Genomic DNA, 26978 nt, shown 5'->3' with positions numbered 1-26978 from the left:
GTTGCTCCTCTCTCATGATTCTTTGATCTTCTCTAATTTCATGGAGGAGAATGGAATGTTCTTGGTGCTCCACCCTTAATTGTCCCATGTTGGAACTCAATTCTCCTAGGGAGGTGTTCAGTTGCTCCCAATAGTTTTGTGGAGAAAAGTGCATCCCTTGATGTATCTCAGGGATTTGATGATGAGAGGGGTCTCTTGTTTGCTCTATCCTTTTCTTAGTGATGGGCTTGTCCTTATCAATGGGGATGTCTCCCTCTATGTCAATTCCAACTGAGTAACAGAGGTGACAAATGAGATGAGGAAAGGCTAACCTTGCCAAGGTAGAGGACTTATCCGCCACCTTATAAAGTTCTTGGGATATAACCTCATGAACTTCTATTTCTTCTCCAATCATGATGCTATGAATCATGATGGCCCGGTCTAGAGTAACTTCAAACCGGTTGCTAGTGGGAATGATTGAGCGTTGGATAAACTCCAACCATCCCCTAGCCACAGGCTTGAGGTCATGCCTTCTCAATTGAACCGGCTTCCCTCTTGAATCTCTCTTCCATTGGGCGCCCTCTTCACAGATGTCTATGAGGACTTGGTCCAACCTTTGATCAAAGTTGACCCTTCTAGTGTAAGGATGTTCATCTCCTTGCATCATGGGCAAGTTGAATGCCAACCTTACATTTTCCGGACTAAAATCCAAGTATTTCCCCCGAACCATAGTAAGCCAATTATTTGGGTCCGGGTTCACACTTTGATCATGGTTCTTGGTGATCCATGCATTGGCATAGAACTCTTGAACCATTAAGATTTCGACTTGTTGAATGGGGTTGGTAAGAACTTCCCAATCTCTTCTTCGGATCTCATTTCGGATCTCCGGATATTCACTCTTTTTGAGTTTGAAAGGGACCTCTGGGATCACCTTCTTCAAGGCCACAACTTCATAGAAGTGGTCTTGATGCACCCTTGAGATGAATCTCTCCATCTCCCATGACTCGGAGGTGGAAGCTTTTGCCTTCCCTTTCCTCTTTCTAGAGGTTTCTCCGGCCTTGGATGCCATAAGTGGTTATGGAAAAACAAAAAGCAATGCTTTTACCACACCAAACTTAAAAGGTTTGCTCGTTCTCGAGCAAAAGAAGAAAGAAGTGAGTAGAAGAAGAAGAAATAGAGGAGATGGAGATGGCTTTGTGGTTCGGCCAAAAAGGGGGAAGAAGTAGTGTTTAGGGTGTGTGAAAATGAAGGAGTGAAGATGGGTTTATATAGGGGTGGAGAGAGGTTTAGGGTTCGGTCATGTATGGGAGGGTTTGGGAGGGAAAGTGGTTTGAATTTGAGTGGTAAGGTAGGTGGGGTTTTATGAAGGATGGATGTAAGTGGTGAAGAGAAAGATGGGATTTGATAGGTGAAGGGTTTTTGGGGAAGAGGTATTGAGGTGATTGGTGAATGGGTGAAGAAGAAGAGAGAAGGTGGAGGGATAGGTGGGGATCCTGTGGGGTCCACAGATCCTGAGGTGTCAAGGAAAAGTCATCCCTGCACCAAGTGGCGAGCAAAATTGCTCTTCATGCCAATTCTGGCGTTAAACGCCGGGCTGGTGCCCATTTCTGGCGTTTAACGCCAAGTTCTTGCCCTTTTCTGGCGTTTAACGCCAGTCTGGTGCCCCTTTCTGGCGTTAAACGCCCAGAATGGTACCAGACTGGGCGTTAAACGCCCATCTGCTAGCCTTACTGGCGTTTAAACGCCAACAGGTTCTACCTCCGGGGTGTGCTATTTTTCTTTCTGTTTTTCATTCTGTTTTTGCTTTTTCAATTGATTTTTTGACTTCTCATGATCATCAACCTACAGAAAACATAAAATAACAAAGGAAAATAGATAAAATATAACATTGGGTTGCCTCCCAACAAGCGCTTCTTTAATGTCATTAGCTTGACAGTAGGCTCTCATGGAGCCTCACAGATACTCAGAGTAATGTTGGAACCTCCCAACACCAAACTTAGAGTTTGAGTGTGGGGGTTCAACACCAAACTTAGAATTTGGTTGTGGCCTCCCAACACCAAACTTAGAGTTTGACTGTGGGGGCTCTGTTTGACTCTGTTTTGAGAGAAGCTCTTCATGCTTCCTCTCCATGGTGACAGAGGGATGTCCTTGAGCCTTAAACACAAAGGATTCTTCATTCACTTGAATGATCGATTCTCCTCTGTCCACATCAATCACAGCTTTTGCTGTGGCTAGGAAGGGTCTGCTAAGGATGATGGATTCATCCATGCACTTCCCAGTCTCTAGGACTATGAAATCAGCATGGATGTAATGGTTTTCAAGTTTTACCAGAGCATCCTCTACAAGTCCATAAGCTTGTTTTCTTGAATTGTCTGCCATCTCTAGTGAGATTTTTGCAGCTTGCACCTCAAAGATCCCTAGCTTCTCCATTACAGAGAGAGGCATGAGGTTTACACTTGACCCTAGGTCACACAGGGCCTTCTTGAAGGTCATGGTGCCTATGGCACAAGGTATTGAGAACTTCCCAGGATCTTGTCTTTTTTGAGGTAATTTCTGCCTAGACAAGTCATCTAGTTCTTTGGTGAGCAAAGGAGGTTCATCCTCCCAAGTCTCATTGCCAAATAACTTGTCACTTAGCTTCATGATTGCTCCAAGGTATTTAGCAACTTGCTCTTCAGTGACATATTCATCATCTTCAGAGGAAGAATTCTCATCAGAGCTCATGAATGGCAGAAGTAAATCCAATGGGATCTCTATGGTCTCAGTGTGAGCCTCAAATTCCCATGGTTCCTCATTAGGGAACTCATTGGAGGCCAGTGGACGTCCATTGAGGTCTTCCTCAGTGGCGTTCACTGCCTCTTCCTCCTCTCCAAATTCGGCCATGTTGATGGCCTTGCACTCTCCTTTTGGATTTTCTTCTGTATTGCTTGGAAGAGTACTAGGAGGGAGTTCAGTAATTTTCTTGCTCAGCTGACCCACTTGTGCCTCCAAATTTCTAATGGAGGACCTTGTTTCAGTCATGAAACTTTGAGTGGTTTTGATTAGATCAGAGACCATGGTTGCTAAGTCAGAGTGGTTCTGTTTAGAATTCTCTGTCTATTGCTGAGAAGATGATGGAAAAGGCTTGCCATTGCTAAACCTGTTTCTTCCACCATTATTGTTGTTGAAACCTTGTTGAGGTCTCTGTTGATCCTTCCATGAGAGATTTGGATGATTTCTCCATGAAGGATTATAGGTGTTTCCATAGGGTTCTCCCATGTAATTCACATCTTCCATTAAAGGGTTCTCAGGATCATAAGCTTCTTCTTCAGATGAAGCTTCCTTAGTACTGCCTTGTGCATTTTGCATTCCAGACAGACTTTGAGAAATCATATTGACTTGCTGAGTCAATATTTTGTTCTAAGCCAATATGGCATTCAGAGTATCAATCTCAAGAACTCCTTTCTTCTGATTAGCCCCATTGTTCACAGGATTCCTTTCAGAAGTGTACATGAATTGGTTATTTGCAACCATTTCAATTAGTTCTTGAGCTTCTGTAGGCATCTTCTTCAGATGAAGAGATCCTCCAGCAGAGCTATCCAAAGACATCTTGGACAGTTCAGACAGACCATCATAGAAAATACCTATGATGCTCCATTCAGAAAGCATATCAGAGGGACACTTTCTGATTAATTGTTTGTATCTTTCCCAAGCTTCATAGAGGGATTCTCCTTCCTTCTGTCTGAAGGTTTGGACTTCCACTCTAAGCTTACTCAATTTTTGAGGTGGAAAAAACTTTGCCAAGAAGGCATTGACTAGCTTTTCCCAAGAGTTCAGGCTTTCTTTAGGTTGTGAGTCCAACTATGTCCTAGCTCTGTCTCTTACAGCAAAAGGGAATAGCATAAGTCTGTAGATCTCAGGGTCAACCTCATTAGTCTTGACAGTGTCACAGATTTGCAAGAACTCAGCTAAGAACTGATGAGGATCTTCCAATGGAAGTCCATGAAACTTGCAATTCTGTTGCATTAGAGAAACTAATTGAGGCTTAAGCTCAAAGTTGTTTGCTCCAGTGGCAGGGATAGAGATGCTTCTCCCATAGAAGTCGGGAGTAGGTGCAGTAAAGTCACCCAGCACCTTCCTTGCATTGTTGGCATTGTTGTTGTTTTTGGCTGCCATGGGTTCTTTTTCTTTGAAGATTTCTGTTAGGTCCTCTACAGAGAGTTGTGCCTTAGCTTCTCTTAGCTTTCGCTTCAAGGTCCTTTCAGGTTCAGGGTCAGCCTCAACAAGAATGCTTTTATCTTTGCTCCTGCTCATATGAAAGAGAAGAGAACAAGAAAATATGGAATTCTCTATGTCACAGTATAGATATTCCTTGAGATGTCAGAGGAAAAGAAAAACAGAAGGAAGAAGTATAAAATTCGAACTTATCAAGATGGAGTTCGAATTGTGCATTAAGGATGAGTGTTAGTCCATAAATAGAAGGATGTGAGAAGAGGGGAAGAAATTTTCGAAAATTAAGTAAAAGATTTTAAAAACATTTTGAAAAACTCTAATTGATTTTCGAAAACTAAGAGTGAAAAAGAAATCAAGTGATTTTTGAAAAAGATTTTGAAATTAGAAATCAAAAAGATATGATTGAAAACTATTTTGAAAAAGATGTGATTAAAAAGATATGATTGAAAAGTTATAGTTTTAAAAAGATATGATTGAGAAGATATGATTTGAAAAACAATAAAAAAAATATTTGATTTTAAAAATTAATGACTTGGCTAACAAGAAAAGATATGATTCAAACATTAAACCTTTCTCAACAGAAAAGGCAACATACTTGAATTGTTGAATCAAATCACTAATTGTTAGCAAGTATTTTTGAAAATGAAAAGAAATTGATTTTGAAAAAGATTTGATTGAAAAGATTTGATTTGAAAAAGATTTGATTTTGAAAAACATTGAAAACTTGAAAAAAAAATTGATTTGAAAACAAAATCTTCCCTCTTGTGCCATCCTGGCGTTAAACGCCCAGAATGGTGCACATTCTGGCGTTTAACGCCCAAAGCACTACCCTTTTGGGCGTTAAACGCCCAGCCAGGCACCCTGGCTGGCGTTTAAACGCCAGTTTGCCTTCCTCACTGGGCGTTTTGAACGCCCAGCTTTTTCTGTATAATTCCTCTGCTGAATGTTCTGAATCTTCAATTCCCTGTATTATTGACTTGAAAAGACACAAATTAAAAAATATTTTTGGATTTTTAATTATGAGGAATAATCAAAATACAACTAAAATCAAATAACAATGCATGCAAGACACCAAACTTAGCAGTTTGTATACTACTAACAAAATGAGAATGCACATGAGAGACACAAAACACTCAAGTCAAGAGGATTTAAAGATCAGAGCAATGAAATCATCAAGAACAACTTGAAGGTTAGTGAAGACACATGATAAATGCAAGAACAGAAACATGCAATTGACACCAAACTTAAAATGAAACACTAGACTCAAACAAGAAATATTTTTGGATTTTATGATTTTGTAAATTTTTTTTTTTGGATTTTTCGAAAATTATGTGGAAAAGAAAATAAAGGTATCAAAATTCTTAATGAGAATTCCAGGAATCATGCAATGTTAGTCTAAAGCTTTAGTCTAAAGGAATTAGACATGGCTAGCCAAGCTTCAGCAGGACATTGCATTCAAGAGCTAAATTGATGAGAATCAATCAGCCTTGGTGATAATAAGAACATCACCTTGAAACACTAGAATTCATTCTTAAGAACTCTGAAGAAAAATACATAATCTAAGCAACAAGATGAACCGTTAGTTGTCCATACACAAAACAATCCCCGACAACGGCGCCAAAAACTTGGTATGCGAAATTGTGATCACTACTTTTCACAACTCAATTAATCCCCGGTAATGAATCCAAAAACTTGGCGTTCAATACCATGGCATAAACACAACTTCGCACAACTAACCAGCAAGTGCACTGGGTCGTCCAAGTAATAAACCTTACGCGAGTAAGGGTCGATCCCACGGAGATTGTTGGTATGAAGCAAGCTATCGTCACCTTGTAAATCTTAGTCAGGCAAACTCAAATGGTTATGAATGATGAATAAAAAATAAAGATAAAGATAGAGATACTTATGTAATTCATTGGTGGGAATTTCAGATAAGCGCATGAAGATGCTTGATCCCTTCCGTATCTCTGCTTTCCTACTGTCTTCATCCAATCCTTCTTACTCCTTTCCATGGCAAGCTGTATATAAGGTTTCACCGTTGTCAGTGGCTACCTCCCATCCTCTCAGTGAAAATGTTCAACGCACCCTGTCACGGCACGGCTATTCATCTGTCGGTTCTCAATCAGGTTGGAGTAGAATCCATTGATTCTTTTGCGTCTGTCACTAACGCCTAGCCTTCAGGAGTTTGAAGCTCGTCACAGTCATTCAATCATTTAATCCTACTCAGAATACCACAGACAAGGTTTAGACCTTCCGGATTCTCTTGAATGCCGCCATCAATTCTAGCTTATACCACGAAGATTCCGGTTAAAGAATCCAAGAGATATCCACCCAATCTAAGGTAGAACGGAGGTGATTGACAGTCACACGTTCATAGGTGAGAATGATGATGAGTGTCACGGATCATCACATTCATCAAGTTGAAGAACAAGTGATATCTTAGAACAAGAACAAGCTGAATTGAATAGAAGAACAATAGTAATTGCATTAATACTCGAGGTACAGTAGAGCTCCACACCTTAATCTATGGTGTGTAGAAACTCCACCGTTGAAAATACATAAGAACAAGGTCTAGGCATGGCCGTGAGGCCAGCCCCCAAAACGTGATCAAAGATCCAAAGATCCAAGAATACAAAGATCTAAAGATACCAAGATGATAATACAATAGCAAAAGGTCTTATTTATAAAGAACTAGTAGCCTAGGATTTACAGAAATGAGTAAATGACAGAAAAATACACTTCCGGGCCCACTTGGTGTGTGCTTGGGCTGAGCATTGAAGCATTTTTGTGTAGAGACTCTTCTTGGAATTAAACACCAGCTTTTATGCCAGTTTGGGCGTTTAACTCCCATTCTTGTGCCAGTTTGGGCGTTTTACGCCAGAATTCTTGAGCTGATTTGGAACGCCGGTTTGGGCCATCAAATCTCGGGCAAAGTATGGACTATTATACATTGCTGGAAAGCCCAGGATATCTACTTTCCAACGCCATTGAGAGCGCGCCAATTGAGCTTCTGTAGCTCCAGAAAATCCACTTCGAGTGCAGGGAGGTCAGAATCCAACAGCATCTGCAGTCCTTTTCAGTCTCTGAATCAGATTTTTGCTCAAGTCCCTCAATTTCAGCCAGAAAATACCTGAAATCACAGAAAAACACACAAACTCATAGTAAAGTCCAGAAAAGTGAATTTTAACTAAAAACTAATAAAAATATACTAAAAACTAACTAAAACATACTAAAAACATACTAAAAACAATGCCAAAAAGCGTATAAATTATCCGCTCATCACATATACATATCGTTTTAAAATTCTAGATGTTAGCTTTTTAATGTCACTAAAACTACTTGATTTGGATCTCTCTAACTCAAATTATGGTCACTTAAATGTGAAGAGGTCAAAATTAACAGCATTGCAATTTACTCACAAGGGTTGATTTTCTTCAACTGGGGCACGCCCTATTTGGTGTATGGCACGCTGGCCTTTCTTCAACTAGGGTGTAGCATGCCCTTCTTTTTGGTTTTATGGCATGGCACTGCTTTGCTTCTTCACTCCAGGGCATGCCATGCCCCAATGATGGCGTGGTACGCCTGACTTGCTTTCTTTGGGGCGTGGCACGCTCCTGCTTATCTTCTCCATGGCATGACACATTTATGTCTCTGTTTTCTTGCATGGCTTGATCCTTACGTGGTTGGCTCTTGACTCTTTATGCAATACTTTTTTTTTAATATGTTTTCTTTGCTATTTGATTTCACTTTCTTTTAATCATATTTCTTTAAAAACACTTAGCAAATATCTTAGTAACAAAAGATACTTAGCAAATACTTTTTATTACTTTTTATTTATATTTAAATTCAAATAAAAAATAATAATAACTTATTCTATTTAGCATCTATAACTTTATATATATATATATATATATATATATATATATATATATATATATATAACATGATTATAATCAATTATATGTATTATATAAATAGATAAAGAAATTATAATTTTCTAAAAAAATTTTCATTGTTAGTTCCTTTCTTATATTATAATATTAATTTAATTATTTTGGAATGAATATGAACAATGATAAAATTAACACTATATATATAATAACGTTTTTTGTATCATTTTTTAAAAATCATCATTGGATTAAAAATTTGTATATTACAGATAATCTCTAAAAAAATTCGTACCAATCCAAAATTGTTTGCATACATTTATATATTTGAAAATTAACATATTATATTTGTTCAAGATATATATAATAAACAATTGGTGTTTCCATTATTGCATGCTTATATATGTCATATTTTGGCAATATTTGGTATAGATAACCTTCTTTATATATTATTTTGTTTTAACGGTATTTCTAATAGTTCAAAAATTAATTTATTGTAAATTTAAGTTTTATTTAAAAAATTTATAGTTAGCTAATAAATTAATGTATATACAAAACAGATATTTAAGCGGACAAGTAAGATGACCATTCAACTAACTTAAATTATTTTGTTATATATTATAGTACGATAATGCTAAGAAAACTAAAAAGATAGCCAAAATTTATTTTATTTAATATTTATTTATTATTATAATAATTAATAAATATTAAATAAAATAGATTCTAGCTTTAACTAATTTTTTTTGTTATCAAATATTTTTTATGATAGTAATGAGGAGTACTAGGGAGTCAGCAAGTTGTGTGATTTGTAGCCATCAATTAATTATTATTGGTGATTTCAATGGTGTGAGATTTCATTTAAGAGTGGAAGATCACTCACTTTGCTTTTACTGGTTAATTGCTAGCCAGATTTCAATAAAACTGCTGCCCCTAGATTTTTCCTTATTTATTGGACTTTACATTTTAGATCCGTATATGCGTGCGCGCGCCTGTTAAGACGGATGATTATCGATGGAGATTGAGAGGCAAATTACATCAGTTAAATGTTGTTGCTGGATAGATTTATCATACAATTAGATGCACAGTTTACTTCTTGGATGTTACGTTGCACAAGAAGGGTAGCCGTTGTTAAAATCTTAGCATACGCGTGTGCCAGGATCTTGTAGATATTATAGTTTCAACTTAGACGTAAAAGCCATAACCTCCAAACGCGTAGATTGTTCCGATGTCCTTGTAATTAGTCTAATCACTTAGTTATGCTTAACACATTAATAAAATGGATTACGAGGTTTGTAAATTATAAGCATTGGCCTACGTTGGAAAGCAAAAGAAATAGCATTAACATTATTATTCCGCATATCTTTCCTGAGGTACAAGCATAACAAAAAGAAAAAAAAAATTTAACTAACATATATCTTTAAACACTAATCGAACAAGTTATTATAAATTTTTTTTATAAAGTTTAATTTTTAATGTAATTATTATGTATTTATTAAAATAAAAATTTAAAATTTTCTATTAATTAATAAAAATTTTAACATTAATTCCTAAAACACATGTTAACTAAAAAAATACTAATAAAAATCATTTGGCATCTTTGACGTTATGAATGACATAGTGACATACCAATGAAGAACAAACTCTTGGGGGATACCTCATCAAATAAAATGCATTAATAAATCTACTACGCTTGTTTTAAGGAATTTTAATTTATTTTTAGAAATTATTTATGTAAATATTTTATTTTCTTTGTTTGTTGAAACTTGAAACTTTAAAATTTAATTACCAGAAATAATTTATTCTCAAGAGAAATTAAATTGTACATTTATAAAATTTTATTTCTATCTAAAAGGGTGAGTATTCGAATTTTTCATTTCCAGGGAATGAAAATTAACATGTAATAAATTACTATTATATCCCTCTATTATTATATTTCTTAATAAAGGAATAAAATTAATATTTTGAGGGTATTTTAGAAATTTAAAATCCATTCTTAGGAATGCGAATAATAAAACATATATATATATATATATATATATATATATATATATAAATTTATAAAATTTTTAAAGGAATTATATACAAGTGATTTTAACTTTTGTGCTATTTATCTCTCTTATGAATATGGTGTATTTAACAAATGTTTTTTATTTCGTGGTAATAGAATTTGTTTATCTGTTTTGTTTTATAAAGTAGCGTTTGATGGAGAGGCAGAAACTGAAAGACTGAGACTGAAAGATTGAGACTAAAAGACAGAGACTAAGAGACAGAAACTGAAATAAATCTCAATATTTTATTTGGTGCAAAGTGGAAAACAAAGATTGAAATAAAAATGAAGCTCGAATTTAATTTATACAAAAGGTAAAATTGGAATTAATTAATTTAAATGAGGTTATTTTAGGTATAAAATGTTATTAAAGTTTCTGTTTTCGTCTTTGAAAATTTTAGTCCCCTGTGGCCCCATTTTTTGGAGGTACTGAAATACTGAAATTTTGGGAATAGAGACAGAAATTTTAGTACCAATTTTTGAGCCAACAAACATGATATTGTGTCTCAATTTTCCAGTCTCTGTCCTAGTACCTCAAAACAAACGCTACTTTAGAGACTTACTTATTTTAGAATCACATAATGAGATTTGATGGATTATTTTGGGTATGCATAAGATATTAGATGTGTTATCTGAATATTTTTATTGGCCACACATGTGTAGAAATATTAAAAAAATTTGTAATAAGTACATTGCATATAAACATACTAAACCTAAGTCTTTACCACGTAGTTTATATACTCCCTTATCTGTTCCTATGCATCTGTGGCTTGATATTTTTATGAATTTTGTTCTTGGTTTGCCTTGAACTAGAAAAGATAGAAATAGTATTTTTGTGGTGGTAGACAAGTTTAGTAAAATAACTCGTTTTATTACATGCCATAAAACTGATGATACCACAAATATTATTGATTTTTTTTTAGAGAGGTTGTGTGCTTATATGGTATTCTCCAAACTACTGTTTCTGATCTTGATATAAAATTTTTAAGTCATTTTTAGAAAGTGTTATGGGATAAATTGGGTACAAAACTATTATACTCTACTGTTTGTCATTCTCAAACTGATAGTCAAATTGAAATAGTAAATAGAACATTAGAAATCTTATTATGTGTTGTTGTTGAAAAGAATCTAAAAACTTAAAAGATTATTTATCTTTTATTGTGTTTACTTATAATAGAACAATTCATTCTTTTATAGATTTTTCTCCTTTTGAATTTGTGTATGGTTTTAATTCTTTATCTGTTTTGGACTTATTACATTTGTCTTTAAGTGATCTTATTAGTTTAGATGCAGAAGGCAAAGCTAAAAATGTTAAAATAATACACTTGAAAGCAAGTGAGTTAATTGAAAAAAAAAATAGGTTGACAGCTCAAAGGGTGAATAATAGTTGAAGACAACTTGTTTGAGAAAAGAGAGATTTTCTACTAAAAAAAATCAAATTAGACTATAGGAGTGATGGTCCATTTCAGGTACTTGAAAGGATCAATAATAATGCTTACAAGATTGACCTTCCATCCAAGTGAGTATGATGTGTTAGTTAATTTTAACGTCTCTAGCCTATCTTCTTTTGATTTGTATGCAGATTTGGGGACCAATCTTTTTCAGGAGGGAGGAAATGATATAAGTTTTATGGGACAAATTGCAAACTGTCATATGCCAATTGTTCCAATTACAAGGGCAACAACTAAGAAAATAAAAAAAGATTTTGCGAATATGGCTAAATTATTTGTTCAAGAGATACATCAAAAATTGGGCAAGACAATAGTTAATGATTATTGAAAGTCAAACGTCTTACTATTTACAAGTTGTATTAAAGATTTTCTTTAGTCAAGTTGAATCAAATAGACATCACTTTTTTAGTATTTATTTTAAGACTTATTATATGTTTATTTTTTTTGTTTTGTTTGTTTTAGGTCCAATTACGATTTGGCACATTTTTATTTTAGTGAACTCATGAGTTAGAGTTTTAAACTTAAGAGGTATAAAAATCTCTATAACCTTATAGCTATTTTTTTTTTCTAATTTTGATGAATGGAAATTTATTTGAATTTCTTTGAAAAATTTGGGTGTGAATAGGAGAGATAGAATGATTTCTTTAATTGATGTATTAGAAAATCAAATTGAAGTAGAGAAATTTTTTTTTTAATTTTTCATCTTATCCTGGATTCTATTCCGTATCAGATATAATGGTAATTAATTGTGGTCGAGATGAATAGAAGAAGAAAACAAAAAAGAAAAATAAAACAATACAGCATAATAGTGACGACGACATACTAATAATTATACATGTATAAAAATAATAAGAGAAAAGGATAATGTATGATATGGTAAGATGGTATAATCAAAATAAAAATTAATAATTTTAAAAGAATAATGAAATTAAAGATAATTAAAGATGTTTAATATAAATTTAAAGAAATATTTTTTTATCTATTAAACTTATACATGAAGATAAAAAGTGTTTTAAATATAAATTTTTAAATTTACTTTAAATTAAATAGGGTTAAAAAATAAATAAATTTAATAATATTTATAAATAATTAATTTATAAATAATATTAATAAATTTTTATCTTAATTTTGTTACACATAATAATAATATAATTATTTTTTTTATTTTATTAATTTAAATTTATTTATTTTATATATTTTACATATTAAATAATTTAAAATATTTTTTTATAATTTATTCTTTAGTTATTAATATTAAATTTATAATTTTAAAAATAAAAATATAAAAATAATTTTTTAAATTCAATAAAAAAGGATTGAGATTGAAGTGCTAGTTTTATTTACAAGAATACAAATATACAAAGAAGTGTTTTCTATGTACTAGTGCTTCATACTATATGACTAGGGATGGCAAATGGGGCGAAATTCGTCGGGTCGACCCGCGTAACCCGCTAAAAAAGACGGGTTGGGTTGAAAATTTAAAATTGCCAAATTTAAAAAGCCTACTTAACCCACACTGTTTAATCCGTGGGCTTTAGCGGGGCGGGGCGGGCTTTCCTATTGGACTAGGCGTTTTTTTAATCAAAGCTGTTTTTTTTTACAAATTTTTATGATGTTATTGATCTACAAGAGGATGAAGATGATAATCGAAAACATTTTAAGTTATATTTTAGATTATTTTATGTTTAATTAATTATAAACTTAAAGATGTTTAATTATATGTTTTAGACAATATTTGTTCTACTTTGGACAATCTTAGTTTTATTATTTTTTTTTAAAAAACTTGGTTTATAATTATGTTTATTATATATTTATAATTATAAATTTATAAATTATAATTTTTTAAGTCTTTCTAAATTATAAATTTATTGAAATAATTGTTAAATTATATATATTGTTTAATATTTAATGATATATAAAAAAATTAACAAGTCCGCCAACCTACCAACTCGCTATTGGGCGACATAGAAAAAAATTCACAACCGTCTCATCAGACGAAACAAAGTAGACCAACCCATTAAATAACAGACTTTGAACGGAGCAGGATGGAAGGTTTGTCCCTCCTACATATGACCTTATTTGTATACCTACAAATTCATCCTTTTCCTATGCTTATTAAGAATTTGGATCGTCTAAATTTTGAATTTCACTTTAGAGTGTAAAGTGTGATTTTTTTATCATTTATTTCATAGGTGAACCAAAAAAAAATATGAGAGAAAAACCATTTAAGGATGAGAGATCATACTTTATCCTCTAAAATAAAAATTCAAAATTGAGAAAATCCAAATTCGCTTATTAAACTTGAGTCTTTCGCAAAAATCTGATGCCGCCCTTTTTTTTTTTCAAAAGATATTATTTGTATATTAAAATTAGCTATTAAGATCAGCTATCGATATATTTAAATACATGTATAATTTAATTTATTTTTAATATGAATTTGTATTATAACATGTATTTTATACTAATAACCAACTTTAATAACTAATTTTAGTATATACGTAAATAACCTTTTTTTTTTGGTAATTTGAGCCACCTAGCTTATTTTGAATGGTTGAAAAGATCATGGCTTATTAAATGAACATCTATATCATAACATATAAGTGTTGGATACTTAACCAGAACACATCTCTCTTTATTTACTATATTTAAATTATGAGAAAGTACGAGGTGATAATAATTTTAGTATACATGTGAACAATAAGATTAAAAAAAAGATAAAATTAAAATTAAAATTAGTATTTAAACTCATTCACATTACGTATGGTTATTTCAAATCTTATTATAACCTCTAATGCACGTCTAAAATTCGCTGCCATCTTCTCTGGTCCTCACATCACGCTGCTGCACTTCTCGCTAGCCATACCGAAACCGCCGCAGCCTCCCACCGACACCGCCTCCACCTCCGCCGATTAGGCCGACGCGCCTCGCCCTCTGCCGCTGTTTTCGCGCCCTCTCCCGGCAGCCATCATCGCGGATGGCAAGTCCTAGCTCCTCTCTGTTGCTCGTGTCTCTCACCTGCGCCGTTGTAGTCCCTGGCCAACCGTGTTGCCGATGTCGTCACAAACTCCCGCCAACGCCGCCACGGGTTCCCGCATATGCCGCCAAAAACTCAACGACGCCGCTGTTTGAATTAATCGTATGGGTATGGTAAATGTAACACACGTGTGCTTGAAGATAATATCAAATCAAACACTCAATTGCTTACTTTTGATTCTCACTCATGTCTCCTCTTCTGTGCAAGCATTTTTTTTATTTTTTGTTTTTCTAGTTTTATGGTTACATCAAATCATAAGACTCATGTGTCAAATTATATATTTTCTCTTTTATAAATAAAAATTAAATTGTTGGATGATCATAGTTGCTTCTTCTGTTTATTCATCTTCTTCTTCTTCTATTTTAATGGTCAATTTAGGATGATCATTTTAGTAGGTATACGGATGGTTATTTTAATTTTTATGTAGATGATTATTTTGATTGGATTGGATTTAGTAATATATAATTAAAATATGTTGAATGTTCTATTCATTAAGTATGCATATGATTATTTTTATTCTTAAATAAATGTGAGTGAGGTGTGACAAGTCAAAAAGTGATGGTGAAGTGGGATGATTATTGATGAAGGAGGGTGGCCGTCAGTTGAAAAAGAAGAGAATATTGGAATAAAATACTTTAGTAAATTAGGAGTTCGGATGGTTATTTTTTAAAATAACTAACTGGATTTTTTAAAAATTAAAAATTTAAAATGGAGAGATTTAAAATTTAAAATTTAATGTAAAATAACTGAATGTGAGTTTTTGAATTTAAATAATCTATGGAGTAATTATTATCATTTATTCCTGTTTGACATTTGAGCTAAATAATCAATCTATTATACACATTGTCAAAATTTTTCATTACCTCCCTAACAAAATTCTTAAATTATTTTAGTACATCTTGGAACTCACTTTTAGCAATCTAAATTTGTATGTCTCAGAAATATTGTTTCTAAATACGATTCAATCACATTCTCATTCACTTTTAGCAATTCTAATTATTTGACTTGATTTTGTAAATGATCTCATCAGCGAATGATATTTTTTATAATTAATAAATATATTAAAAATAATTAATAAAATCGGGTAAATTAGGCTCGCTAATTTTGGTAATTTTTAAAATTTTATATTAATGCGCGAACCCAGACTCTGTTGACCTCTCGAACGAGGCAACTGCCTTCTTCGAATCGAATTGTAGGTTCCCACGTATAAACCTCTTCCCGCCAAAATTAACAGACCCTTCTTCCCAGTTCCCACCTTGGTTCGGTTCACCAATCACCACTCTTCCAATTCCAGGTCTCCATTTCCAAACAAAAAACCTCAACCATCAATGGCTTCCACCAAACACTTCCTTTCTCTCTTTGTCCTCCACCTCCTCCTATCCATCTCCTCCTCTCTCCCCACCTCCGCCATCCTCGACGCCGCTGAGATCCTGTCGGCATCCGGCTTCGACGCCATGGCAGTCAACCTTGAACTTGCCTCCCAGACCCTCGCCTCTCCAAGAACCCGCTCTCTTACCGTCTTCGCCCCGTCCAACGCTGCCTTCAAGATTCTCCAGCAGCCCACTCTTTCCCTCCTCCGCTACCACCTCCTTCCCAACGCCTTCTCCTTCCACAGCTTAATCTCACTCCCTTTCGGCGCCAACATCCCCACCCTTCTCCCATCCCACTCCCTCACCATCACCACCACCACCGGCTCCGCCGACAGTCTCTCTATCAACAACGTTACCGTAAACTCGGAGCCACTCTACAGCGACGCCTCTCTCGTTATCTTCACAACCGACCACTTCTTCGACCCGTACTTCCAGCTTCCAGCCAAAATCCCCCACCGCACCGGAACAACCGATCCTTATTCCTCCTCCGCCGCCGCGTGTTTTTCGGGAAGAAAGAACCACCGGAAGTCGTTCTCCTCCGGCGAGGCCTTTTCTTTCAAAGAAGCTAGCAGCGTTCTGAGATCCAAAGGCTGCTTCCTAATGGCTTCGCTTCTCGACACGCAGTTTCTCGCCATCAGGAACCGCCCACAGCTGACGCTTTTCGCCCCCGTGGACAAGGGCGTTACGTCCACCAACGCCACAAGAGGCCACGTGGCAGCAACCAATAATAACAACCCAAGACTAAGAGGTCACTCGTCTATTCTTCGCCACCACCTCGTGCCTTGCAGGATCCTTTGGAGCGATCTTTTGACGTTGGAGGAGGGTACTCTAATTCGGACCTACGAGAGAGGGTTCACGCTCAACGTCACGAAGTCAACGGAAGACGTGCTATTGGTCAACGGCGTCCCAGTGATTTCCCCTGAGCTTTATAACAGCGACTGGCTCGTCGTTCATGGCCTCCAAGAAGTGCTTTCGCCTTTGAAGGGCCGAAGAGGCAGAGGAGTAGAAGGTTCTGGAAGAATCTCGGAGGCAGCGGCGGAAGTTGGTAACGCAACGTCGTATGGGGAAGATAGCGCTGCGCAGCATTTCCACTTCTCTGTTTTCCATTAGGTGATAACGAAAAGATTATGTTTGCTTTTCTTGAAATTAAATTTCGGACTCTTAATTTTGTGCTGAGAATTGGGTTTTTGAAAAGATCATTATTTTAGTGAATATTTACAGTGATTATGAATGCGTCTTAACGGTTGAGGCTTGAGGGGCTAACTCCCTAGTTAATAGTTAGGATTAATTAGTTCGCCAGGGTTATTTACAATGCAAATGCGTTAAACAATGATCATGTAAAGGTTTTCAACTAGGACTAGGTACTGTTGTATTTTCTTTCTTGCCTGGTTGAGTAGAGTTCAGAATCCATATCTATCTGCACCTAGTTTTGAAAGCCTCACCAAGTGCATTTTTTTTCATGAGCCTCAAAAAGTGTTAATTAGATTTGCCAAAGATTATAAAGATGACATTAAGTTGTTTTCCTTTTCTAGTGAAAAATGCTGAAGAATAATCCTTTCACGTGTCAAACAATTAGTCGAGATGAATCACGCATTACTCTCAATTGGCCGAGATAAATTTCTGGGACTACTAATGTGTTATGCAGATTATTAACCAGTCAAGCTCAAACAATAACTTTGACGATTGTAAATAATTTTAGTGGTTGGAATATTGAGGAGCGAAACTTATTCCTTTATGGAATATTAATTTTATCTGCATTGAAATCTTTACTTTGTAAATAATAAAAGAAAAAAGAATTTTACAGAAAATAACCAAATAAAATAAATTGATTTTACTTGAACAATTTAATATAAAAGAACACTTTACAGAATTTCAATCTTTCGAATAAAACAAAGAATTTAACAAAGTACAAAAGAAACAAGATTAAATTTTGCAATAAAATTAAATTGCATAAATATAAAGTACAAAACTTGTATAGAGAAAAATAAAGGAGATGGAAGGAAACTTACAAAAAAACTAACTCAAGACAAAATATCAAAAAATCGTTGGAATGTGACAGTTTGTGAAAGTGTGTTTCTAAAACCAATTTCCAACCTAAATCCCTTTGTAGCTCGTCAATTTATAGGGCCATTAAGCTCAAACACTTTGTAACACGTAACTTGCTCATCAATTTACCAAATAACTGTCCGGGCCTAATTCCTTGAATTTTAAAACTTATCTTCGAATTCTTCTTCGACAATCTCTCTCGACCTCCTTGAGTTTGCAATCAATTTTGGCTCATCGAACACAAGGGCTACATTGGACGAGTAACATAATGTCACTCCCCTTTCGTCATTGACTGTTGCAGATAAGGAGTCCAACCCCACATAAAAGCAACAAAAGCATTATAAATTGTTGGTTAATCCAATTATCAAGAATAACAAGATTTCACAAGCAGATATACAAGTTAAATGATAGCACATCATAATTGGATATAGCAGATTTCCCACTAATAACTAGATCTGAATATACTTGCAAAGGGTTCAACCAGTAAAAACAAAATTTAACTATAATTGTTGTCCGAAAAAGAGAATAAAATGTTAAACTGTATTTAGTAATTTCATCATATCTGTGATCCTCTACAATGATGAAATGAAGACAAACGGCAGGAATGAACGAAGAACAACGCTTAGACAAATATGGGATAGCAAAGGAGGGTGGTAATCCTTATTTTGGTTTTCAAGCTTCTATTCACGGTGAGGTGACGGGATTGATGGGTGAAGAGTATGCCAATTACTTGGATTTGTTTTTTTGGTTGGTAAAACGCTTAACTGATTAAACCTGTTCAATTTAATCCGTATGACAATTTTTGAGGGTAGTTGCACCATGGAAGTGTAAAGAGAGAATACGGGAAGGGAGAATAAGATCTCAACAAGAATGAACTTTGCTCAAGTTATCGAGAATCATTGTGGAGAAGAAGAGACATACAGTACAGAACACACGTTACATGATGAAAATGGAAGCCGGGTGAACATCAAAATAATTTACGGGTATCGGAGGATCCACCAGAACTACTAAGCCACCGACATCCGTCTCCTGATTCCATATCTGCACCTAACTTGCAAAGGCCACTATGCGAGGAGTCTCATTCACCCTCATCAACCCACTTTCCAAATTTTAGATTACCTCGGTAACCAAATGATGCGTTTCCATTAAATTGTCACTTCTACTGACTGGTCCGTTAAATCATGGTGCTTACACTGCACAACTCCATTGAATATTTTATTACTCTTGTGTGTATTCTGTGGCAGCGTTGCACTGATTGGTTTGCGAGTTCCAATTGTCAAGGAGGTCTGAAACAGACTCCTCGAGCTTCTTTGCCTGAGGTCCTGTCCTAAGAACATTAACGTCACCCCAATTGGAGCATGGATCCCTCCACCAGCTCTTCAGGCCAGAGCACCATGCCCCTGGAACGGCTTGATTCCATCCACGGTGGAGAATCTTCTCATCAATCATGTCCAGGACAGGGTCATTGGCCCTGAACTGCCTAGCAAAAGCAGCTCCACTTTCTACCATCTTATTGTAATCAGAGATGTTAAGGTTCTGTGGTTCCATCTGTGGAGGATTGTCCCAGATCATGTATCGTAAGTCACCATTCACTGTTGTGTTCTTGAATTCTGGTGTATTGCAAATGACCGAGTGAAAATAACCTTCTTGAGATAACTTAACATTTGTAAAATACATGAGCAGTGTTCTAGGTAAATTATCCCAGCCAAAAAGGCAAAACTCGAGGAATGATCGACTCAGGATTACCCATGGTGAACCTGCAAGCGAAGGAAAGATTCACGAAAGACACCTCCCATTTGCAAAGATGGTGTTGCACTGACTGAATATGAGAGAATAGACTTGCCTGTGAAGATTTTGAAGGATTCGGGTGTCTTCCGCTTCTGTGTAGCTTGAAAAATTTTACTTCGCCTTGATAAATATATTGCTGGGTCAACTACGATAGGCTCGATTCTATCACTTCTGCATACATAAAAATACATCATAAATATATGATCTTTAATCAAATGAAAGAGAGCCATTAAATAACAGCTAGAAGGATTAGCAGTAATTTTTATTACTCTTTCGATCCAAGGTCACTGGTATGGTCAATGAAATTGAGGTCCCTCCTAACAGAAGAGAAAACATGGGACAAATCTGGTACAGATAAAAGAGAGGGATTAGTTAATCAGAGAATTCTGAGGGGAGGAAAAGACCAAAAATGGATCATATCAAGAAACAAAATCAGTTGTCCATAAACAGATCATGGAATGATTAAGTAAAAATTGTTCTCAGTAATATATAGAGCATTTCATAACCTATAATAACATAACACTACAAGAGTTCTTGAGTTGGGAGTACAACATAGAATAAAACAAACAGATACACAATTAAATTGACTTGATCAAAACAAAGCACAAGATAATTGAGTTGACGAAATTCTTAAGTATATAGAGAATTTCGTCAGCTAGACCAGCAAAAGAAAATAAAATGACGGTATTGGACTGCAATACTGTTGAGAAAAGTTCATTGATGCCAAGCTTAATTGACACCTTTGGAACAACAAAGTTGATTTAAACGCTATGTCAGGTCATTAACAACAACAAATAGAGTATAATTACTTGCCATCTCAGAGGCAAATGATACCCTATTCTTTAAAAGGGGAACAGGTGCAAGAGTTAACTAGCATCTCTCGTAGGACATTCTCCAGATGGGGCAAAAGGAAAAGCAACAGTATATATTTCACATTTGAAGAGTGTTTTGACAAAAGCTTTAGTGTTAACATTTTATTCCACCTTCGATTTCCTTCCCAGAATATAGAACAGCTTATTAATAATGCTTTATCAAACTATTTTACTCTCATAAATTTGTTCTTTTGTACTGAATTGCATTGAACAAGTTCCCCTTTACACATCTATCATTTACATGGTTTCTCTCCAGCCTTCATCTGCTCCATTGTCCACGATCTGGTGATAATTTGCATCTACAACTAGCAGTATTCAGTACAATTCAGTACATAATATGTATCATGCTCATGGTGCAAAATGTAATTCTTTTCTTTTATAAAGGTTGACACTTCCTATTGAGAAACTTGAGTATCTACTTGTTTTTCTTTGTTATTTATGACAACAGATGACCTATTCGCCGATATTAGTTCCTCTTGTGACAATATCAATCATATTACTAATAGTATCATCATTGGAAAAGTAATTATACAGATTCAATTTATTCAGGATGCCTAAAACTACGCATCCAGATTAATCCTTAAAAATACTCATTGTTTGCAATTTGTTCCATTTACTCCAAAAGTTTTATTGGTTTCAATGATAACTCAAATGTTTTATTATGGTTTCAATTTTACAATAGAGTGTGGATAGTGGTAAAATGTTAACAAAAATTTGAAAACCCCAAAATATCCTAACAAACCTCACTCCTGACAGGTTTTCTTAGATATCAAACCAAATTCAAAAAGAGACAGCGAGATGGGTGTTTAACCCAAGTAGTATAACCCAAATATCATTATGTTATCTAAGTTTTTGGTCATCCTTTTGGAGGTGGTGTTTCTTCATCTTCATCTTCTTGGAGGTGGGGGACCTTGACGGTGAAGATCGAGAGCAACCAAGACAAGGTAAAAAATTTTTTAAATGGAATGCCACAATATTTGATCTGTCCATCATGTCAACCAAGCATGTAAACATATCAAACACAAACTTCAACAAAAGTGGCAGAACAAGTTAAGCCTGTAACACGACAAGCGACGCAAGACTAGCTGAAGGCTCTAACAAGAGATGCAGCAACAGTGAAACAAGAATGACAAAGTTGAATTTTGAGGTATTCAATTATTAGGATTATTTTGGGGTTTTAATACTTCCCTTAACAATTTAGCATGTCATACTGAGCGAAATTGAAACCAATGAAACTCGTGGGGTAAAATTGAAATATTGCAAACATTGAGGGGAATGAGGATTAAGAGACTGCTAATCTAGCAATAGAATATGCGGTTTGTGTCTGTGTCATGGAGAAAATATGTATATAGGCAGTATGAGGCTGCTATAGTGCCTCATTTTTATGTTCTTCTTTCCTAATTCAAATATGATTTTATTCTCAAGCAATAGAGTTGAGACCCAGCTTTACTGTCAGTAAATAATATATTATACCTATTATCTCCCTTTTCTTGTGTGGTTTCTTACAATTTGGCAACAGAGCTCTCATTTTGGGAGCCGTGTGAGCCCATTGCTAATGCTAACATGGAAGGAAGGATATATATTCTTGAGAAAAGTTCAATGAGATGCTGCACATTGTGAAGGATTGACAGCGAAATCACTCGAGGGATCAATCTCTACCACGGAGAGAGATCCACAAGATGAACCTAGAGCACTGATGGGATGGGGATCTAGGCTTTGGGGGAGATGCTTGCCACTTTCCTTACTGCCACAAAGAGCGTCGTAACTCTTGGTCTCACCACCAAGAGGGAGATAACCCCCTCATTCCCGTGGTGGGTTTTTGCAGTGGGGTGGTTGCTGAAGATAGAGCATTACTTTGTTGTAACTGAGGGAGACAAATGAATAGAGCTTGTGCTTCTCACACTAGAGAGTCGAGTGTTGAACTAGTTTCAAGCATAGGAGAACCAAGTTGCATTCCCTTCCTGGTATCAATTCAAGGAAGCGGTGTTGTGTACACTCCAACCAGGGGGCGGAGAAGGACCCATTTGGGCCATTATTGAGGGTGAGACAAGTTGGGCCTGTGATCGATTACATAGACCAATTCGAAAAACTTCCTAGGCATATGTAATATGTTGATAGCGAAATTCTTAAAGGAATCTTCACTAACAAGCTAAAACTTATTACAAGCTGAAATAAAAGCTTGGAGTTGGAGACATCGGCTGAAATCAAGGATTGGACCATATTGTTGGAGGAGAGGAACCGAGAATGGAAGGGTGGAGGTGTGAATCCAGTAGAGAAGGATTGGGACTTCCAAAAGGGCCAAAATCTTTTAAGTAGCATTTGGAAGACAGACTAAAACTGGGAGACAAAGACTGAGATACAGAGACTGAAATGAATCTCAATATTGTGTTTGGTGTAAAAGTGTACAGGACTGAATTATGTCTTCTATTTGGTTTGAAATAAAAGTAAAGAGTGAAATGTTGCAAATTACTTAAATACCCCTAAGATTATAAAACCTAATCCCTTTCTCAACCTATGTCAAATTTCATGAAGCTTCACCCCCTTTCTCCCCTGTGCTCGAAGAACTGAGCAGCGAGGACACAAGCTGTCCATCAACCCCTCCGCCGGCGCAGAAGACTCTCCCGTCGAGCCTAGCGCACCACAGCATCTCCAAAGCTTCTCAATCGCGCCGCTAGGTACTCCACAAGGTCGTCTGTTTGGTGCCCTTCGCCGCCTCTGCATCTGCCTTGCCACCGCCGCCGTCGTTCCTTATCAAGTTTACTCTTCACTTTGGAGCTGTGTCTCTGCTCTCCTCTCTTTCTCTTCGTCTCTGCTTTCCTCTTTCGTTTTCACATATCACCGAATTTGGGAGTGCATTTTTGGTCTAGATGATTACATAATCCCTAATTATAATTGGATTGATAACTTTGTATGCTAATTTTCAGGGACCTACTCAAGCTTAGATTCGCTTGCTGGAGCTACGACGGCGATGACGCAGCAGTGGTCCTGGCGAAGAGAATATTAATAAATGAGAACCTGCAAAAAAGTAGCCCTAATTTGATTTGTAGAAAGGGTAAACTTGGAATCAATTAATTAGAACGAGGGTATTTTGGTCAGAAAATATTATTTAGACTTTAGTCCCTGTCCCCAAAAATTTTAGTCCCCTATATCCCCACTATCCCCACTTTTTGGAATTACTGAAATTTTAGAGACAGAGATTGAAATTTTAGTACCATTCTTTGGACCAACAAACATGATGCTGAGTCTCAGTCCTCCAGTCTCCGTCTCAGTACCTCAAAATAAACGCTAGCTTAGGAATGGGATATGATCATATGAAGCATAAGGGGGTGGGTCAGCAAGGAAGGGAGCAGTTCCAAACCTTCCAAATTAGGAAAATAAAGAAGAAATGACAAAAGGAGATGTAGCTGGAATTAGGTAACAAGCTAGAGCACTGAGTATGCTCTCAGCAGCTCAAATTGCAATCATTTCCTAAAACTGAAACATGACCGTGTGTACTCCTATTAGGGTAAGTCAGATCATCCCCTCCTAAGTCCTATCTAGGCAAGCTAACCCACTAAGACTCGATTCTTGTTATTTATATCTGGAACCTCCCCTATTTTCTCTTTTTTCTTTGTACATTTTCCTCCTATAAAATACTTCGTTAAATCCCTCAATTGGCCTTATTATCATTGGGGTCCTACCAAACACCCCTCTATTTCCCCACTCCTCTTTCACTTTTCTGGTTCCCCCTCTCCCATCAAAAGCATCTTTATCCATTTTAACTCTAGGCTTCTTTTCCTTAGACAACTCAAATGTTGTTTCAGTTCTGGCAGAAAATACACGCTTACATTCCATCACAAAAATACCAATCAACTAGAAAACCTGTCTTGAGCAAATTCGTTAACCATGGCAAACACAAGTTTAAATGTGAATCATATTAATCCACAACACCCAGTCCAGCCTGACAACCATATGCCATTCAGATTTATAAATAAAAAACGAACTTAACTTTACAGTTCCAAATAACATAATAGAAGTAGAAAAGGTGAAATCTTAGAGAGAATATAACAATTAAAATATTTCATTCGCTTCAATGCAACAACACTCACTATACACAATAGAGCTCAGCCAAACCTTCTAAGATAGTTAATATTTCAAAGTACGTTAACTCTAACCTAATTGGAAGTCATATAATTGCATCAGACAAGTTCCAATTTACATAGGAAGAAAACCAGAGATATTTTAATATGTACCATTCTTGAAAGTATACATATAGCATACACATTTTATCTTAATCTATCATTTATAGTATTTCATCTATAACTAAGCCTAAATCTTAAAAATGGTTGACAAATGACGATTAACAATCAATTCAAATCACCTTAACTCTCCCTGTATGTTTAAAGACTAAATTGTGGATGATTTATGCAATTATATACCAAGTTTATTGAAAGTATACTATCAGTATTATCTAATCCACTACTGAAATGAGACAGTCTAACGTTTATCTTTGGTTTTCTTATCCCTACCTATTGTAACCAAACTCCAAGCAATTACAGTATAGAAACTATAAAAAAGCAGAAAATAGGTCACAAAACTAGGGAATACAGAAATAAGAACACAATCACAATAAACAATTTTCCCATAATCTAGTATTAAAACTTGAGTATAATTTCTCATAACCAGCACTAGAGAAACAAAAGTTTCTACTTCATATCACATTTCTAATTTCCTAAACCAAACCAAACCAAAACCAAAACAAAGCTCCTAAAAGATTAAAGAAACCTTCCCAGCTCATTATCAAACCAAAACAGGCAACAACAATCTTTTCTTGCTATTGATTGGACTACCGCTATCCAGGTCCAACTACCAGAAACCTGATTAACCCATTTATCTGGTAAAGTATGCTTTTTATCCTTAACATTTGTAATTTTCTTCAAAAATATCCCTTAACATTTAATTTCATTCAATTTATCTCTAACGATTTTTAATCCAGGTCAAAATTATCCTAGACGTTAACTCCATCTAAATCACTAGGGAAAAAAGTGCACAAATCGAAATCTTTGTGGACAAAATTGAATCAAAATAAATGTTGGGAGTATTTTTGAATAAAAAAATCGTAGAAGTTAAAGACAAAAAGCATGCTTTTGCTCTCGTTTTAACCTAACTGAAGTCAAGGTCTGGACGCGAGGACATTTTCCATTCCCAATTTAAACGCTACCTTATCAAAGAAATAAACAAAACGCTAACTGAATTCACAGTAGAAACTACATAGTGCAAACCCATGAACCAAAACAGAATTTACCGTATTGGCATTACCATCCTGGGTGATGAGGGGATAATCAAGGGCACTCAAAGTGACAAACCAATCCCAACCATCATCCAACTTCATCATAATGGCAGCAGCTCTGAGAGTGATGGCAATGTTCGTTGACCCCAAATACGTCACATAATCAGCCTTCCCGACCACATCAACGTTCCCGAAGGCCTGTATCGCCGGCACCGACGTCACTGCCGCCGCGAGTCTCCGCCTCTCTTCGTCCCCAGCATCCTTCCCAAGATGAAGCAGGTAACGGTTTCTTGGGTGGTAGATTGCCAGCAACAGGCGGAAGGCGCGGTCCTTATCGCCTCTGCAGCCAGTGATGAAGTAGGCGAATGCGGGAGGGTACAGAGCACCGTGATTTACAATTGAGGGGAAGGGCTTTGGAGATGTTAAGGAAGTGAAAGAAGAGAGAATGATCATGAGGGATAGGAATGCTGCAGTGAAAAGGGTGAAGAGCCATTTCTTCTCAGCACCCATCAAATAGAACTACGAGAATCACGATGAAAATCGTAACTACGGTTGCTGTTGGGGGCTTGGGGCCGCATATGGCACCATTTTAGCCAGTACCATGGTTTTCGAAACCGGTTCGAACACTTAAGAAATTTGTTTTCGGTGACAAGCAAAATTGTTAACCCAAATGATGTTGACTCGGAAAATTAACCGAGAATCAGTCGGTCGAACCCAAATTTGGAAACTCGACCGAGTTTTTCTATTTTGAATTTTTAAAAAATAAATATATAATACATTAATACTTGAGAAGTTAAAAAGAATTTAATTTTAATGCCTTGTGCATATGTTTAATTATATTCGTTATTTTAGACTATCTTTAGTTTGTGTATATAATATACTAAGACATACATATTGAAAAATAGACACTTGAGACATCCTATCCTATCCTATAAATATATATAAAAATAAGATTCATAAATTAGTGCGTTTCGAACGTGTCATACATCTAAGATCATCCACGTATTTTTATTACATTATTTA

The 26978-nt window shown here is 35.6% G+C and overlaps 2 protein-coding genes and 1 non-coding gene across 3 annotated transcripts; 2 read left to right on the top strand and 1 right to left on the bottom strand.

Annotated features, from left to right (window-relative positions):
* The first annotated feature begins 3621 nt into the window (after positions 1-3621).
* On the top strand, positions 3622-3729 carry LOC130983982 (small nucleolar RNA R71). The gene has a single exon (XR_009087946.1). It is a non-coding gene; the product is annotated as a small nucleolar RNA R71 (small nucleolar RNA).
* A 12335-nt stretch (positions 3730-16064) lies between these two features.
* On the top strand, positions 16065-17090 carry LOC130981435 (putative fasciclin-like arabinogalactan protein 20). Its single transcript, XM_057905032.1, has one exon. It carries the CDS (start codon positions 16065-16067, stop codon positions 17088-17090), a length of 1026 nt encoding a protein of 341 aa, XP_057761015.1.
* A 1006-nt stretch (positions 17091-18096) lies between these two features.
* On the bottom strand, positions 18097-26558 carry LOC130979343 (beta-glucuronosyltransferase GlcAT14A-like). Its single transcript, XM_057902764.1, has 4 exons — positions 25985-26558; positions 20084-20159; positions 19870-19985; positions 18097-19783 (listed from the first exon to the last, which is right to left on the bottom strand). The coding sequence occupies exons 1-4, from the start codon at positions 26463-26465 to the stop codon at positions 19245-19247; spliced, it is 1212 nt and encodes a 403-aa protein (XP_057758747.1). The 5' UTR covers positions 26466-26558; the 3' UTR covers positions 18097-19244.
* Between the last annotated feature and the right edge of the window lie 420 nt (positions 26559-26978).

The sequence above is a fragment of the Arachis stenosperma genome, chromosome 5, assembly GCF_014773155.1.
Source record: "Arachis stenosperma cultivar V10309 chromosome 5, arast.V10309.gnm1.PFL2, whole genome shotgun sequence".
NCBI lineage: Eukaryota > Viridiplantae > Streptophyta > Magnoliopsida > Fabales > Fabaceae > Arachis > Arachis stenosperma.
This window is presented reverse-complemented; position numbering and strand designations above follow the sequence as displayed.